General features: G+C 43.8%; 1 protein-coding gene across 2 annotated transcripts in view; it reads left to right on the top strand.

Moving 5' to 3' along the window:
- kcnab1a (potassium voltage-gated channel subfamily A regulatory beta subunit 1a) overlaps positions 1-15,809 on the top strand; it is a 190,328-nt gene that overhangs the window by 144,154 nt on the left and 30,365 nt on the right. Inside the window, exons 4-8 of one of the 2 annotated variants that reach the window (XM_056283409.1) lie at positions 10,308-10,387; positions 10,874-10,918; positions 12,149-12,193; positions 13,612-13,655; positions 14,836-14,922. In XM_056283409.1, coding sequence (XP_056139384.1) covers positions 10,308-10,387; positions 10,874-10,918; positions 12,149-12,193; positions 13,612-13,655; positions 14,836-14,922 — 301 coding nt within the window. The remainder of the gene's footprint in view (positions 1-10,307; positions 10,388-10,873; positions 10,919-12,148; positions 12,194-13,611; positions 13,656-14,835; positions 14,923-15,809) is intronic. The other variant, XM_056283410.1, reaches the window with a different exon arrangement.

Consider the following 15,809-nt stretch of genomic DNA (forward strand, 5'->3'; position numbering starts at 1 on the left):
TTTTGTTGGGGTGTCGTGGGGCGTCCCAGACGCCACATCACTGCTCTTCAATTATGTCACACTATATGTGGGAAAGGCACCTGTTCCCGGCGTTCATAATCAGACCCAACGCTTTAAATTTGTCAGCAAGGACAAAATCGTGTCAAAATCGGGCTGAAATCATGTAGTCTGATCCAGGCATTTGGGGATTTCCAGCTTCTACCTACAAATACAAAGTAATTTTATTTCATTTTTTTCTACGAGGAGTTAGGTTCTCTATTGCTAATATCGAGTCTGGCATACAGTGTGAGGGTGGCGATTTGTAATATTCTTGTTGTGTTAAGGATTTAAAAAGTGGCATGTCAGGGGTGTGTCTGCCTTGATTGACAGTTCTGTCAACCTGTCTGCTACCCGGGTGCCACCCCATGTCCATCCACATTCTAGTAAGTGCAAGTGCAGAAGATAAGATATTATTGTAGTAGTCCATAAGATCAGGGAGTGAGGAGGTGGGAGCAGGAATGGGGTTTGAGGTAATTAAACTGCTGAGATCATCTGGATTAACATATCTAATGTACCCTGTATGATATGGTACGATGCACCCTTGATTTAATGAGCGGTAGGTTGGTGTTGAATAACACAGCTTTATGGTCAGAGATGGGTAGTTCAGCAGAGGTGATGTTATATGGTGCGATGCCGGAACAGCAAACTAAGTCAAGGATATGACCCTTTGTGTGGGTTGTAAAGTTGACATATTGTGTTAGAACAAAGCAAAGTAGCATTGCTTTAAAATCTTTAGTGAACATATTGTCAGTGTTCTCAAAATGAACATTTAAATCCCCCATTAGTATTATATTCGGGGGGGGCACGGTGGCGTAGTGGTTAGCGCAGTCGCCTCACAGCAAGAAGGTCCTGGGTTTGAGCCCCGGGGTAGTCCAACCTTGGTGGGTCATACCGGGTCGTCCTCTGTGTAGAGTTTGCATGTTCTCCCCATGTCTGCGTGGGTTTCCTCCCACAGTCCAAAGACATGTAAGTCAGGTGAATTGGCCATACTAAATTGTCCCTAGGTATGAATGGGTGTGTATGTGTGTGTCGGCCCTGTGATGGCCTGGCGGCCTGTCCAGGGTGTCTCCCCGCCCACTGCCCAATGACTGCTGGAATAGGCTCCAGCATCCCCATGACCTTGAGAGCAGGATAAACGGTTCAGATAACGGATAGATGGATGGATTATATTTGGAGACATTACACTAAGGGTGGTTAAAACTGTCAAGAGTTCAGTGATAAAATATTCAGTGCCTTGGGTGGTCTGGACAGAGCAGCAGCAGTGATGGCTGTAGGTCCATAGAGCTTAACAGCCAGCTGTTCAAAGAAAGGCTGATCAGGTACAGAGAGTGGCATTAGTTTTATGCTATTGCGATAGATCAGTGCGACGCCACCTCCTCTGCCCAAAAACCGAGGTGTACAATGTTACAATGTTACAGTTTCTTTTTTTCCACTGTCTCTTTATTTAAGAACTATTACAACAACAAACATTCAACAAACACTGAGACAGAAACAGAACATATTAAGGCATCATTATAAAGAAAGGATAATATAACAGAGTATGTCTCCATTTTCAGTATGACGTTACAATCAATAAGTTACCAAGACATAGGGTAAATGTTACATAACAAAATTTAAAAAAAATAAAGACAATAAAAATAATCAAACAGAGGTAGGCATAAAATTCTAGTTTCTTCAAAAAAATATTTTAGCATACTAACTGTATGAACACATTTCTTATTATTTATAAGTTGGATAGACTCCAAATGCTTTCTGAATTCCATCCTGAAAGGCTCAAATGATGGGTGAGACCCCGAGAACTTTGCTTTGTGGATATGGTATTTCCCCAGTAGAATTAATAAGTTGACAGTCTGCTGAACTTTCTGGTTTTTGTTTTCATAATATAGTACTACATTCTTGGCTTCCAGCTAAATTTAATAATTGGTTTGAGCAACAAAATAATCCTCAATCATTTAGCAGACGCTTTTATCCAAAGTGGCGTACATCTGAGAGTTAATACAACACAAGCAATGATCTGGTCAGGGGACAAAAATGCAAGTAAGTGCCAAAAAACTAGGTTCAAGTCTCATAGGACATAGGTGTCAACAGATAGTGCATAAAGGCAATGCACTGGGTGCATAAAAGCGTGTTGGGGGTTTTTTGTGTGTATTATTATTAATACCATCAGGTGTGGAGGTTTTCAAGAAAGAGCTGGGTATTTAGCATCTTCTTAAAGATGGAGAGGGACTCAGCAGATCGAGTGGAGTTTGGTAACTCGTTCCACCACCGGGGAAGTACAGAAGAGAAGAGTCTGGCTAGCGACTTAGGGCCCTGTTGTGGCGGAAGTGCCAGACGCCATTCATTGGCAGAGCGTAGTGAGCGGGACCGTGTAGACCTGAATGAAGGAGTTCAGGTAGGCGGGAGCCGTTTTAGTTGCTGTTTTGGAAGCGAGCATCAAGGTTTTGAATTTGATGCAGGCATTTACAAACAAATCCTGGTGGAGGTGCTGTAGCTGTAGAAAATCATTCTGTGACTGGCAGGTTTCTGTGAGACATAAATAGTCCAGTTTGTGCTCTGTGATGAAGTCATTGAACAGAGGGGCTTTGTTGGTGATTGATTGGATATTGCAGAGGGCAAACTTAGGTCGTGCGTGTATAAACAGCTTTTGACTAGCGGAGTTAGCACACTGTGGTCTACATGCCAGTCATGTTGTAATATGTCATGTGGATGAGAGGCCTGGTGCCTAACAATAGTTTGTATGGGGAAAACTCCCAGTGAGAGGGTCAATAACAGATACGGCCAGTGGGGGGAGCTAGCGGGCAAACCAGTACTGTGTGGTGCCACCGTAGGTGGAAACGGAGGTTCCGGGAGGGAAGTGTGGGACGTAAACAGTCAGTGGTGTGGAGAAGACTGTACAGCATGCTGCAGGTTGGCCACTCGCATTCGACTACCCAGCCAGTTCTGCTGGAGTCCGTCAGTTCTGAAGAAATGATCCTTAAACACAAAAAGTTAAATCAGTTCACCTGGACACGTTTATTGAGCATTGCAATGCTGTGATTGCAACCATTCCCAAATCATATAGTGCACGTTGCTATTGTAACTCTAGTTAATGGTCACAGCAATTTGCATATGAAACCGATGGTTGTTTTCGGTCGTTATGCCACTGTATTGTTTATAAGGGTGGGGATACCTGCAGTCAGTTGAGACTGAAGAGGTCACTTAGATGAGTGATGAAACGTTTCTCTCAATATTCGCTGTGTCCAGATGAACTGATTCAACTTTCTGTGATTTCTTACCTGAATTATTGAGCATGATTAAAGAAATCCAAAAACAGATTAAAATTGTCAATAAATCCTATGTTGTGAGCAGTGCAGGTGGAGATGAGTCATCTTATACGTTCTCCTCATTCATCATTCCATTTATTGGTCTTTCACCTGATATTGTTCCCTCCCATTCCCTTACCCTCTCCTCCCTGTATTATTCTTAATTTTTATTTACTTTCCATCGCTGTCCTGCACTTTTCCCAATACTCACCTTCCAGATCCCCTGAGAGTGAAAAGACAGTGTCTAAACACTTATTTGCTTTCCGATTATAAGAAAACACTTAATTTGTCATTTTTTCCTTTGCTAAACTTTCTTTAACTGACCTCTCCATCTTGGTGCCCAGTCTATTCCATCCATCCATCCATTATCCAAACCGCTTACCCTGCTCTCAGGGTTGCAGGGATGCTGGAGCCTATCCCAGCAGTCATTGGGCGGCAGGCAGGGAAACACCCTGGACAAGCCGCCAGGCCATCACACAGGGCCGACATACAAACACACACACACACACACACACACACACACACACACACACACACACACACACACACACACACACACACACACACACACACACACCAGGCCCGGATTAAAGCAGTGTGGTGCACTTGAAGTGCCCCCCTCCACCCACTTTACATGTGAAAATGTTAAAATTTACTGTGGGTATAAAGAATATAGGCTTACTTGAACTTATGGCTAAAGTAAAGGCTCAACTCACATAGTACAGAAAAATGTAAGACCCAACCAAGAAACCTTACACCATAGATAGACATGGGCCTACAAATGCCATACTAGCCCTTACACAGATGATGAAATGTGAATGCAAATCACATCCCAATGCTACACGTCATGCTGAATATCATTATTTCCTTCATAAATGGCATGTATGAGGCTGAAATGCAAAACCATTACAAAGTATGTCTAAAAAAATCCTCACACCCATATAACAAATAAGGCAAGCCCAATAACGACTGTTGCAAGCAACCATTTCAACAGCTGAATGATTCCAGAGGGCCAGGTGAGGTGATGTGGATGTATAGGGAATAGCACATTGAGATGATGTATATTTCAATATTTAGGCTATTAGAAATTATGATTGTTTTAGCGTTATGTTTTGTTGTTTGTTTGTTTTTTCAGAAAGAGAAATTAAAGGAATGAAAACAATATAGATTTGATTTTCGTTTCAAAATCCACAAATGGAAAAAGCATTTTCCGTTTTCCTGGTCAGAAATGGCAGCTACATTTATAAAGCACAGTGGCGGCACGATGGCAGGAATACAAGGAGATGCAGCACAAAGCAAAGAGAGAGGTGGCAAAAGAAAAGGTGTGTGGTGAGTTATACGAGAGGATAGACACTAAGGAAGGAGAAAATTACTTGTACTGATTTGTTAGACAGAGGGACTGAGCTGGGCAGGATGTGCAGCAGGTTCGGGCGATCAAGGATAGAGATGGAAATGTGCTGACAAGCAAGGAGAGTGTGTTGAGAAGGTGGAAGGAGTACTTTGAGGGGCTGATGAATGAAGAAAATGAGAGAGAGAAGGTGGGGGACAGTGAATCAGGAAGTGTAGTGGATTAGCAAGGAGGAAGTGAGGGCAGCTATGAAGAGGAGGAAGAGTGGAAAGGCAGTTTGTTCTGATGACATACCTGTAGAGGCATGGAGATGTGTAGGAGAGATGGCAGTGGAGTTTTTAACTAGATTGTTTAACACAGTCTTGGAAAGTGAGAGGATGCCTGAGGAGTGGAGAAGAAGCATACTGGTACCGATTTTCAAGAGCAGTGGCGATGTGCAGAACTGTAGCAACTACAGAGATATAAAGTTGATCAGCCACAGCATGAAGATATGAGAAAGAGCGACGTAAGCTATGTTAAGAGAAGATTTGATGATTAGTGAGCAGCGGTATGGTTTCATGCCATGAAAGAGCACTACAGATGTGATGTTTACTTTGAGAATGTTGATTGAGAAGTATAGAGAAGGCCAGAAGGAGTTGCATTGTGTCTTTGTGGATTTAGAGAAAGCATATGACAGGGTGCCGAGAGAGGAGGTGTGGTATTGTATGATGAAGTCGGGAGTTGCAGAGAAGTATGTAGGAGTGGTGCAGGATATGTATGAGGGAAGTGTGACAGTGGTGAGGTGTGTGGTTGGAATGACAGATGGGTTCGAGGTGGAATTACATCAAGGATCGGCTCTGAGCCCTTTCTTGATTGCAGTGGTGATGGACAGGTTGACGGACGAGATCAGGCAGGAGTCTCCGTGGACTGTGATGTTTGCGGATGACATTGTGATCTGTCGAGAGAGTAGGGTGGAGGTTGAGGAGAGCTTGGAGAGGTGGAGGTATGCACTGGAGAGAAGAGGAATGAAAGTAGGTGCAAGACGGAAAACCTATGCATGAATGAGAGGGAAGACAGTGGAATGCTGAGGATGAAAGGAGTAGATGTGACAAAGGCGTATGAGTTTGAATACTTGGGGTCAACTGTCCAAAGTAACGGGGAGTGCAATAGAGAGGTGAAGAAGAGAGTTCAGGCAGGGTGGAGTGGATGGAGAAGAATGTCAGGAGTGATTTGTGACAGAAGGGTACCAGCAAGAGTTAAAGGGAAGGTTTATAAGATGGTTGTGAGACCAACTATGTTATATGGTTTGGAGACAGTGGCACTGACGAAAGGACAGGAGGCGGAGCTGGAGGTGGCAGAGTTGAAGATGCTAAGATTTTCACTGGGAGTGATGAAGGACAGGATTAGGAACGATTATATGAGAGGGACAGCTCAGGTTGGGCAGTTTGGAGACAAAGCAAGAGAGGCAAGATTGAGATGGCTTGGACATGTGTGGAGGAGAGATGCTGGGTATATTGGGAGAAGGATGCTGAATATGGAGCTGCTGGGGAAGAGGAAAAGAGGAAGGCCAAAGAGGAGGTTTATGAATGTGGTGAGGGAGGACATGCAGGTGGCTGGTTTGACTGGTCTAGTGGTAGTAGTAGTAGGTGGTGGCACGGTGGCCCAGTGGTTAGTGCTGTCATCTCAGAGCAAGAAGGTCCTGAGTTCGAAGCCCGGGGTTGTCCAACCTTGGGAGTCATCCCAAGTCGTCCTCTGTGTAGACTTTGCATGTTCTCCCCTTGTCTGCGGTGGGTTTTCTCCAGGTGCTCCGGTTTCTCCCACCATCAAAAAGACATGCATGTTAGGGTTAGTACTCCTGTCTGTGCCCCTGACCGAGACATGGCAAGACGAACTGGAGTTGGTCCCCGGGTGCTGCATGGCGGCTGCCCACTGCTCCTAGCTACACAGCTAGGATGGGTTAAATGCAGAGAAAGAATTTCCCCACAGGGATTAATAAAGTAGTTAAGGAAAAAAAAGGACTTGATTTTCCTTGTCCTTTGTAAAACAGAAAAGTACTTATTCCACGCTTGAGGGTGGATTAGGAAAATTGTTTTTAAAATTATTTTCTATCAGCAATAAAATGTACTATCTAAAATGGAAGGAATCCGTCTGTCCCTTGGCGACCGGACGAACAGCGCCACTCTGCCTTTACAATCCGCATTGTGGTAGGAGGGGGAATTACACCCGAATTGGCATTGCACTAGTTAGTGAAATAAACAGGGTCTCTTTCTCCTCGCCGCCCTCCGCGCCTCCGTCATGCTGAAAGATGCATAGGGGGGAGTAGCCGCTGTAGAAAATATGACAAATATTTTGACAGATCTTTTAAATTACACTACCGTTCAAAAGTTTGGGATCACATTGAAATGTCCATATTTTTGAAGGAAAAGCACTGTACTTTTCAATGAAGATAACTTTAAACTAGTCTTAACTTTAAAGAAATACACTCTATACATTGCTAATGTGGTAAATGACTATTCTAGCTGCAAATGTCTGGTTTTTGGTGCAATATCTACATAGGTGTATAGAGGCCCATTTCAAGCGACTATCACTCCAGTGTTCTAATGGTACAATGTGTTTGCTCATTGGCTCAGAAGGCTAATTGATGATTAGAAAACCCTTGTGCAATCATGTTCACACATCTGAAAACAGTTTAGCTCGTTACAGAAGCTACAAAACTGACCTTCCTTTGAGCAGATTGAGTTTCTGGAGCATCACATTTGTGGGGTCAATTAAACGCTCAAAATGGCCAGAAAAAGAGAACTTTCATCTGAAACTCGACAGTCTATTCTTGTTCTTCGAAATGAAGGCTATTCCATGCGAGAAATTGCTAAGAAATTGAAGATTTCCTACACCGGTGTGTACTACTCCCTTCAGAGGACAGCACAAACAGGCTCTAACCAGAGTAGAAAAAGAAGTGGGAGGCCGCGTTGCACAACTGAGCAAGAAGATAAGTACATTAGAGTCTCTAGTTTGAGAAACAGACGCCTCACAGGTCCCCAACTGGCATCTTCATTAAATAGTACCCGCAAAACACCAGTGTCAACATCTACAGTGAAGAGGCGGCTGCAGGATTCTGGGCTTCAGGGCAGAGTGGCAAAGAAAAAGCCATATCTGAGACTGACCAATAAAAGAAAAAGATTAAGATGGGCAAAAGAACACAGACATTGGACAGAGGAAGACTGGAAAAAAGTGTTGTGGACGGATGAATCCAAGTTTGAGGTGTTTGGATCACAAAGAAGAACGTTTGTGAGACGCAGAACAAATGAAAAGATGCTGGAAGAATGCCTGACGCCATCTGTTAAGCATGGTGGAGGTAATGTGATGGTCTGGGGTTGCTTTGGTGCTGGTAAGGTGGGAGATTTGTACAGGGTAAAAGGGATTCTGAATAAGGAAGGCTATCACTCCATTTTGCAACGCCATGCCATACCCAGTGGACAGCGCTTGATTGGAGCCAATTTCATCCTACAACAGGACAATGACCCTAAACACACCTCCAAATTGTGCAAGAACTATTTAGAGCAGAAGCAGGCAGCTGGTATTCTATCGGTAATGGAGTGGCCAGCGCAGTCACCAGATCTGAACCCCATTGAGCTGTTGTGGGAGCAGCTTGACCGTATGGTACGCAAGAAGTGCCCATCCAACCAATCCAACTTGTGGGAGCTGCTTCTGGAAGCGTGGGGTGCAATTTCTCCAGATTACCTCAACAAATTAACAGCTAGAATGCCAAAGGTCTGCAATGCTGTAATTGCTGCAAATGGAGGATTCTTTGACGAAAGCAAAGTTTGATGTAAAAAAAATCTTATTTCAAATACAAATCATTATTTCTAACCTTGTCAATGTCTTGACTCTATTTTCTATTCATTTCACAACATATGGTGGTGAATAAGTGTGACTTTTCATGGAAAACACAAAATTGTTTGGGTGATCCCAAACTTTTGAACGGTAGTGTAAATATTTGAAAAATCATTTTATGCCCCCCCCCCCACCACCACCACCACCCCCCCCAGCACGGCAAATTGGCTGGTCGCTTTGGGACTTTGGGAACTCCTGCAGGCGCACACGCACACTCACACAGGCGCATAGACACGTAACACAGACGCACACAGTTGGAATGCTGCCCGGCTTGCAGCAGTAGTTGCAGAGAGATGGTTGAGAAGCTGAAAAGATTTCCCAGAAGATATCTTATCTAATTCTGCTAAAGACAACACTTCCATTGTTTGCTATCATGTAGACCAAGATGATGTAGAAACACACACACACACACACACAACCACATATGTGACAATATACATACACACAGTCAGATAGAAACAAATAAATACACATTGAGTATTTAGCACACATGAATGTAAAAAAACAAACAGACAAGCAGATGTACTCATAAATACACACCTTCCTACACACAAGCATACCTCTCTTCACACATGCAAATATAATACTCGAGAGGGAGTTTTTGTCAAATTCACTCACAGTCCCCAAGTAATAATGCTCAAAATGAGGGGAGAAGATCTGAAACTAATTCAAGTTAGATGATTTATGATCTCCATACCAATCCCAGTATGGATGAAGCTCTCTGCGTACACGCATATGCATCCATGCACACATCAGAGACTCACACAAACATTGACATATGCACTGTGAATATATTCTATCTAAAGAGAGAATGAGAACATTTAGATCAGAGCTCACTTATTTTTTCTGGGCTCATTACACTATGATCCTCCTTGCCCTATAAAGTCTGTTTATCATGAGAGGTACAACCGAAAAGTCTCTGTTTTGGCCAAGTCTTGCCAAACCATATCGAGCAGAAGACAGACTATATATGAACAGCATGAAATCCCAAAATTGGTGTCAAAGTGGCACCAAATAATTTTTAAAATGCATTTTCTACAAACCATCATCATCATCATTGGCAGTCACTCGGGGTCGAGTATGACTGTCCTCCTTCTAGGGCCTTGTAGGTCTTCAGGTGGGTGTAGATCCTTGCAGAAGGATCTACACGTGACAGCTTTTTATGTGGGTGTCTGATGCCCCTGCAGCCACCACACGCCCCTTGGCAGGGGGTGGCCAGAGTCCAGTGGCATGGAGAACCACCCTCCCACATGGGGACCACCCTCTGTTGAAGCCTTCATCCGCCTTCACTGCCGTTGTGACCTGGAGACATCTTCCACCAGTTCCGCCATTGAGGTCTTCGTTGGATCGTGCTTTGTCTGGAACCTCCCCCTTGACCTGTCCGCCTTGGGTGACCCTACCAGGAGCCAAGCTCTGGATGGCATAGCGCTTAGGATCACTGGTACGCGCAGGCTTCTCCACCACGGCAAGGTGGCGATCCAGGGGAAGTTTACAAACCATTTTGTGATCAGAGAAGTGGTGAAAATGTGACACAACAATGGTGTTGATGTGCCGGCATTTAGCTGCTCTCTGTTTCTGATAACTGTTATCGCAGCCAGGTGTCCCAGTTGGACAGACTGGGACACTTGTATCAGGGGATGAAAAAGGCTAAATAAAGGTTGAATAAAGTTCGAAAAAGAAAAAAAAGCGTTCAGTTGATACCCCTGTGTGACCCTTTCGGTGACATCTGTGTGTGACCTCCCGTCCAGGTTGCAGAGCAGCTGATGACCATTGCCTACGAGAGCGGAGTCAACCTGTTCGACACAGCAGAGGTCTACGCGGGTGGCAAGTAAGAGTTTCACACAACCTCAGCTTCACAACCATGTTCCCTACAACACAGTAAAGTAGGACTTAGGAAGAGACATGTTTCTTGTTTGAAAAGTGTAAAACATGGCCCACAGGGCTCCTTCAGGGAATGTTTTGATCTTTTATATATATATGGAGGTTGGTTCCCTTAGCAGCACCTCCAGATTAACTGCTTGCTGAAAAAACATGTCAGTGGATTAAGTACTCTGGTAGAAAACTCCCCCCCCCCCCCGTGCAAAACAAGAACGACATTTAGCCAGCGAAAGAGCTTTTAACATCAAAAGGCACCATCAGAGGCCGACTGTGTTCTTCTGAGCCAAGCATCTTCCTGCCTTTTGAGGAGAACGCACACTGGCGTACCACCATATTACGGCGCTAGATAGGAAGTGACATTTGAATTCGGGGGGGGGGGGTTCTGTGAATTTAAAGTTCGATTTCATAACACATCCTCGTGTCCGTTGCCTTGCAGGGCTGAGGTCATCCTAGGAAACATTATCAAAAAGAAATGCTGGAGGTAACATCGACTTGCATGTGTGTGTCTGCGTCAGCAGTGAGACAAAGGGGCGCCAGCGTGTGTGTATGTTGTATAAAAGAGGCTGGGAGAGAAAGAGAAAGGACTTTGACGTAGAGTGCTGGAGACGTAGCAGGAAATAAATACCTTGTGATTGTGTATTTTTGTGCTTGCATGTGTATGTGTATATATTACAGAGAAAGAAGGTCAACTATGTAGTATGTTTTCTTCACAATGTAAGAGGCAATAATTACAGAGAAGCTGAGGGTGTGTGTGTGTGTGTGTGTGTGAGAGAGAGAGAGAGAGTGTGTGTGTGTGTGTGTCAATGTGTGCTGTGTGTGTGTTGGTTTGTGTGTGTGTGACTGAGTGACAAGTGACAGAGAGAGAGAGAGAGGTGTCTGTGATATAGAGACAACATAGCAGGGCTCTGTTACAGACAAGAACTTTGATTTGTGAACATTTTGTTCGAATAAGACAGGGTTAATAATCAGCACAAATTATGTAAACGCAACACACACACATATGCAGGTGCAGACATAGCAGCACACAGAGACATTCAGTGTAATGTGCCGCACAGTCTGGCAAATCACAGTGGCTTCCAGATGCAGGCCTACTATTTCAGATGCTCTCTATCGCAGCATCACTACTGTAGGTGTTCAAGTGTTCCCTTTCAGGGAGGTGTTTTGAGTCGATAGCTTCTCATTATTGATCCCCCGGACCGGCAGGGAGTCAAGGGCATTACAATGAGAGGGGATTCTGACAGAGAGGAACCGTGGGAGTGTGTTTGTCTTTTTTTGTAGACATTTGCATGTGTGTGTGTGTGTGTGTGTGTATGGGTATTATTCACATGCATGTACTCATGTTCTTTGTCCTTTTCTCTGTGCCCGCACGCCAGTCCTGCATGCAGTGTGCTGGTAGAGTTAGTCTACATGTGTGAGAATGTGTAGTGTTTTTTGCCGGTGCTGGCTAAACGCTCCATCATTATGTAACCGTTGCCGACTTTCGCTCACCAGTAGGCGGTGGATAACCGTGCTGTAAGGACACAATGAACTTCACAGCCCAGTCTGTCTGATTTAATTCAAGAACATGCAGTAGGTTTGAATGAATAGATTTGCAAGCATAGAAAAGAGCTTTTGACAATAATAGACTTCAGCGTTTTTTTAATATGTTCCCCCAAACTGCACTTCTTCTTCATTGCTTGTCCTCTGTTACTCTCCGTCTGTACTTTCTTAGGCGGTCCAGTTTGGTCATCACAACTAAACTCTACTGGGGAGGAAAGTGAGTAAAGGCAACCTTTATTCCTCAGTCAGCGACCCAAGGTTCGGCAAAAAACTTTATCGTTGGCACATTAGAAAAATCAGAAGTAGCATCTTGCTTTATTAGATGTTCATGGCATCAAATAGATCCAGCAGAAGTGAGTCACTATCTTGATTGATACTGAGACAGTGTCAGTTAAACACGAACACAAAATCCATTGCAAACGTTCAGAATGGAGCAGTCTTTAAGGTATACACAAAGGCAATAAATATCATCACAATATTAAAGAAATATTTTGATGACCATTTTCTTTCCTTCACTTCCATGAGTAGCAGCTTGTCACAAGAAAAACCAACCTCAATTCAGATTCTGTGAGTTAGAACGGAAGGCACGTGCACACACATACACACACACAACCATAAATGTGGGGGTTTGCATCACTGGCAGACAGAATGGATGCCACAGGGTTTAGACTATGCTGAAGAATAATTTATATTCTTTTCTGTTACTGACAACATAACTGATGTCAAAGTCCCAAGTATCTGTTGCTTCGTGTAGGTAACATCCACATCTGTACTCAGTAGAAGGGTAGTAAACTGAGCTTCCAAGCGCCACACGGATGCACCGTCGCCCAGTCAGTCATACAGGGAAAGAAACACAGCTGTGACCCTCCCTCACAAATTATACACAGATGTACAAGCCCATCAAACAGTATGGTGTAAACACCGGCTCATACCGTCACACTTTCCCTTTTTAAGTCAAATTAATATCTGAAGGGAGTCCAGGTAGCGTAGTGGTCTATTCCGTTGCCTACCAACATGGGGCTCGCTGGTTCGAATCCCCGTGTTACCTCCGGCTTGGTCTGGTGTCCCTACAGACACAATTGGCCGTGTCTGCGGGTGGGAAGCCAGATGTGGGTATGAGTCCTGGTCGCTAAACTAGTGCCTCCTCTGGTCGGTCGGGGCGCCTGTTCAGGGGGGAGGGGGAACTGGGGGAAATAGCGTGATCCTCCCATGTGCTACGTTCCCCTGGCGAAATTCCTCACTGTCAGGTGAAAAGAAGCAGCTGGTGACTCCACATGTATCGGAGGAGGCATGTGGTAGTCTGCAGCCCTCCCTGTATCAGCAGAGGGGGTGGAGCAACAACCGGGACGGCTCGGAAGAGTGGGGTAATTGGCCGGATACAATTGGGGGGGGATCCCCCCCAAAAAAATTAATATCTGAAAGTATGAGGAGAAATGACACAATCCTATCATACACACGATAAAATATTAACACACCTACCCATGATAAACAAACATTTGTGCACATAAACACACACAGGTATACTAAACACATCCTTGTGCACACATGCCCAGGCAAGTACAGACACACAGGCAGCTACTGCAAACACCTGATTTATGTTCAGCAGCAGTTTCACCGGGATGTCTCTCCCCACAGGGCAGAGACGGAGAGAGGACTGTCTAGGAAACACATCATTGAAGGTGAGTCAGCTGCACACGCTATACAAAACGAGCACAAACGGTGATTATGCAAGCTTTTGTATTTACAGTTGTGAAAAGACAAGACAGCATAAAACAGAACCAAGCAATACATTTTAATCATAACTCTAGGCTTCTTCTTTCCCCTATACAGTACTTTATTTTCTTATCTGTTTAGTTTTTTTAAAGGTCAACAAAGCAGCCCAATTTAGATAGACTGAGTTTTAATTGAGAGTTCAAAAATGCCAGAATATGGGGAAAATGTTGGGATGGCCTATAGGTATCAAACCACGGCACGCAGTTTTTGTTTTACCTTTGGGAATAACTCGGTCTACTCTGGACAACCCTCAAGTCAACATGAAGGGAAGCGAGAGCGCTAATCTTTTATACTAAATATTAAATTATAGAAAACGTTAAATAAAACTATAGAAAATCAAACAAAAACTATGCAAATACCACTATCAAATCAGAATTACCGAAAAATACAAAAATATGTAACTGGTGTCTCGATAACTGCTGTCGTCCCTTGATTTTCTCATCCCTCCATTCTTCCTCCCACCCATCCAAACTACTCCACCTCTCTCTCTCTCTCTCTCTCTCTCTCTCTCTCTCTCTCTCTCTCTCTCTCTCTCTCTCTCTCTCTCTCTCTCTCTCTCTCTCTCTCTCTCTCCCCCTCACTCTCTTTCAATATGTCTCTCACTCAAATACCCCCCAAAGGAAGAATCTGTTTTTTTTTTTCATAGTAGAAGGTGGAAGGGTGTAGCCAGGGGGTTGTGACTCGTATCACATAGCCAAGCCTATGACAATCCACGGTTGTAATAACGCAGTTATAACCACAGAAGCAGCACTTGGGTGAAAGTCACTGCTTTGCATATAGATTGGGCTAAAACGTCAAGATAAGCACCAGGTTGATGTCCATGACCTTGATGTGTCCAGGTACATCAGTATTCAGTGAAAAGAAGTTGTTTTAGTGGTGTGTAGACCTTTAAATAAATCAGGACCTGCAGAACCAGGTACGTTTAAATTGAATCTAAGGTAGAATTGGAAGCTCGACTGCTGCAAGTACAAATCAATTTCCTATTCTTAAAGTAAAGAAAGTACATGGGAACTCATTCATCGCCCTCTTTTTTCGCTCTCTCTCTCTCTTTCTCTCTAACCCTCTCCCTCTCTCTCTCTGTCTCAGGTTTGAAGGGCTCGCTACAGAGGATGCAGTTGGAATATGTAGATGTTGTTTTTGCCAACCGCCCAGACCCAAACACACCCATGGAGGGTGAGTCAGCCTATCTCCTCTATGGATCCTGACTAAGTAGCTAATCACATCAGATCAAATGTCACTTGAATGCCCAAATCAAGTGTAACTGATGTTTCTGTCATATCACAATGTAATGGCTTCACCATGGGGTTAAAATGCCCAAGTGGGTGATGTCACACTAAAGACGTCAACGCCATTTCACTTAATTTGCTCTCCTAATCCCTTTCCTCATTCGCACACCTTATTTTCTCCCTCTATTCCTTTCTTCCACTTGATGTGAACTCTCCTGCTGAATTGTCAGAAAAATGATTTGAGGAGCATTGTGTTGTGTACAGTTTTCTTTTTTTATGTCAGACTGGGGGAGAGGAAACAAGAAAGAGAGAAACAAGAAAATGAGAGCTAGAGGGCAGGAAGCCTTGGAGAGCGATAGAAAAGAAAGCTGTTCTAGACTGACAGAGAGGCTTGTTTTTTGGGTTTTTTTTTTTTTTTTTTTTTTACTTAGACAGAAGTACTACTACTTTCGGCTGTTCCCGTTAGGGGTTGCCACAGCAGATCATCCATCTCCATTTCTTCCTGTCCTCTGCATCATCCTCTGTCACACCAGCCACCTGCATGTCCTCCCTCACCACATCCATCAACCACCTCTTTGGCCTTCCTCTTTTCCTCACCCCTGGCAGCTTCGTATTCACATACATACATACATACATACATACATACATACATACATACATACATACATACATACATACATACATACATACATACATACATACATACATACATAGACACAGAAATAACATTACCTAAAAACATTACTAAACATTAATTCATTGTCCATCACTGAACAAATGACATCATTATAACACCACTGACTGATTCATTAATTTGTGAAAATTAAAATCAAT

The sequence above is a fragment of the Lampris incognitus genome, chromosome 7, assembly GCF_029633865.1.
Source record: "Lampris incognitus isolate fLamInc1 chromosome 7, fLamInc1.hap2, whole genome shotgun sequence".
Taxonomy (NCBI): Eukaryota; Metazoa; Chordata; class Actinopteri; order Lampriformes; family Lampridae; genus Lampris; species Lampris incognitus.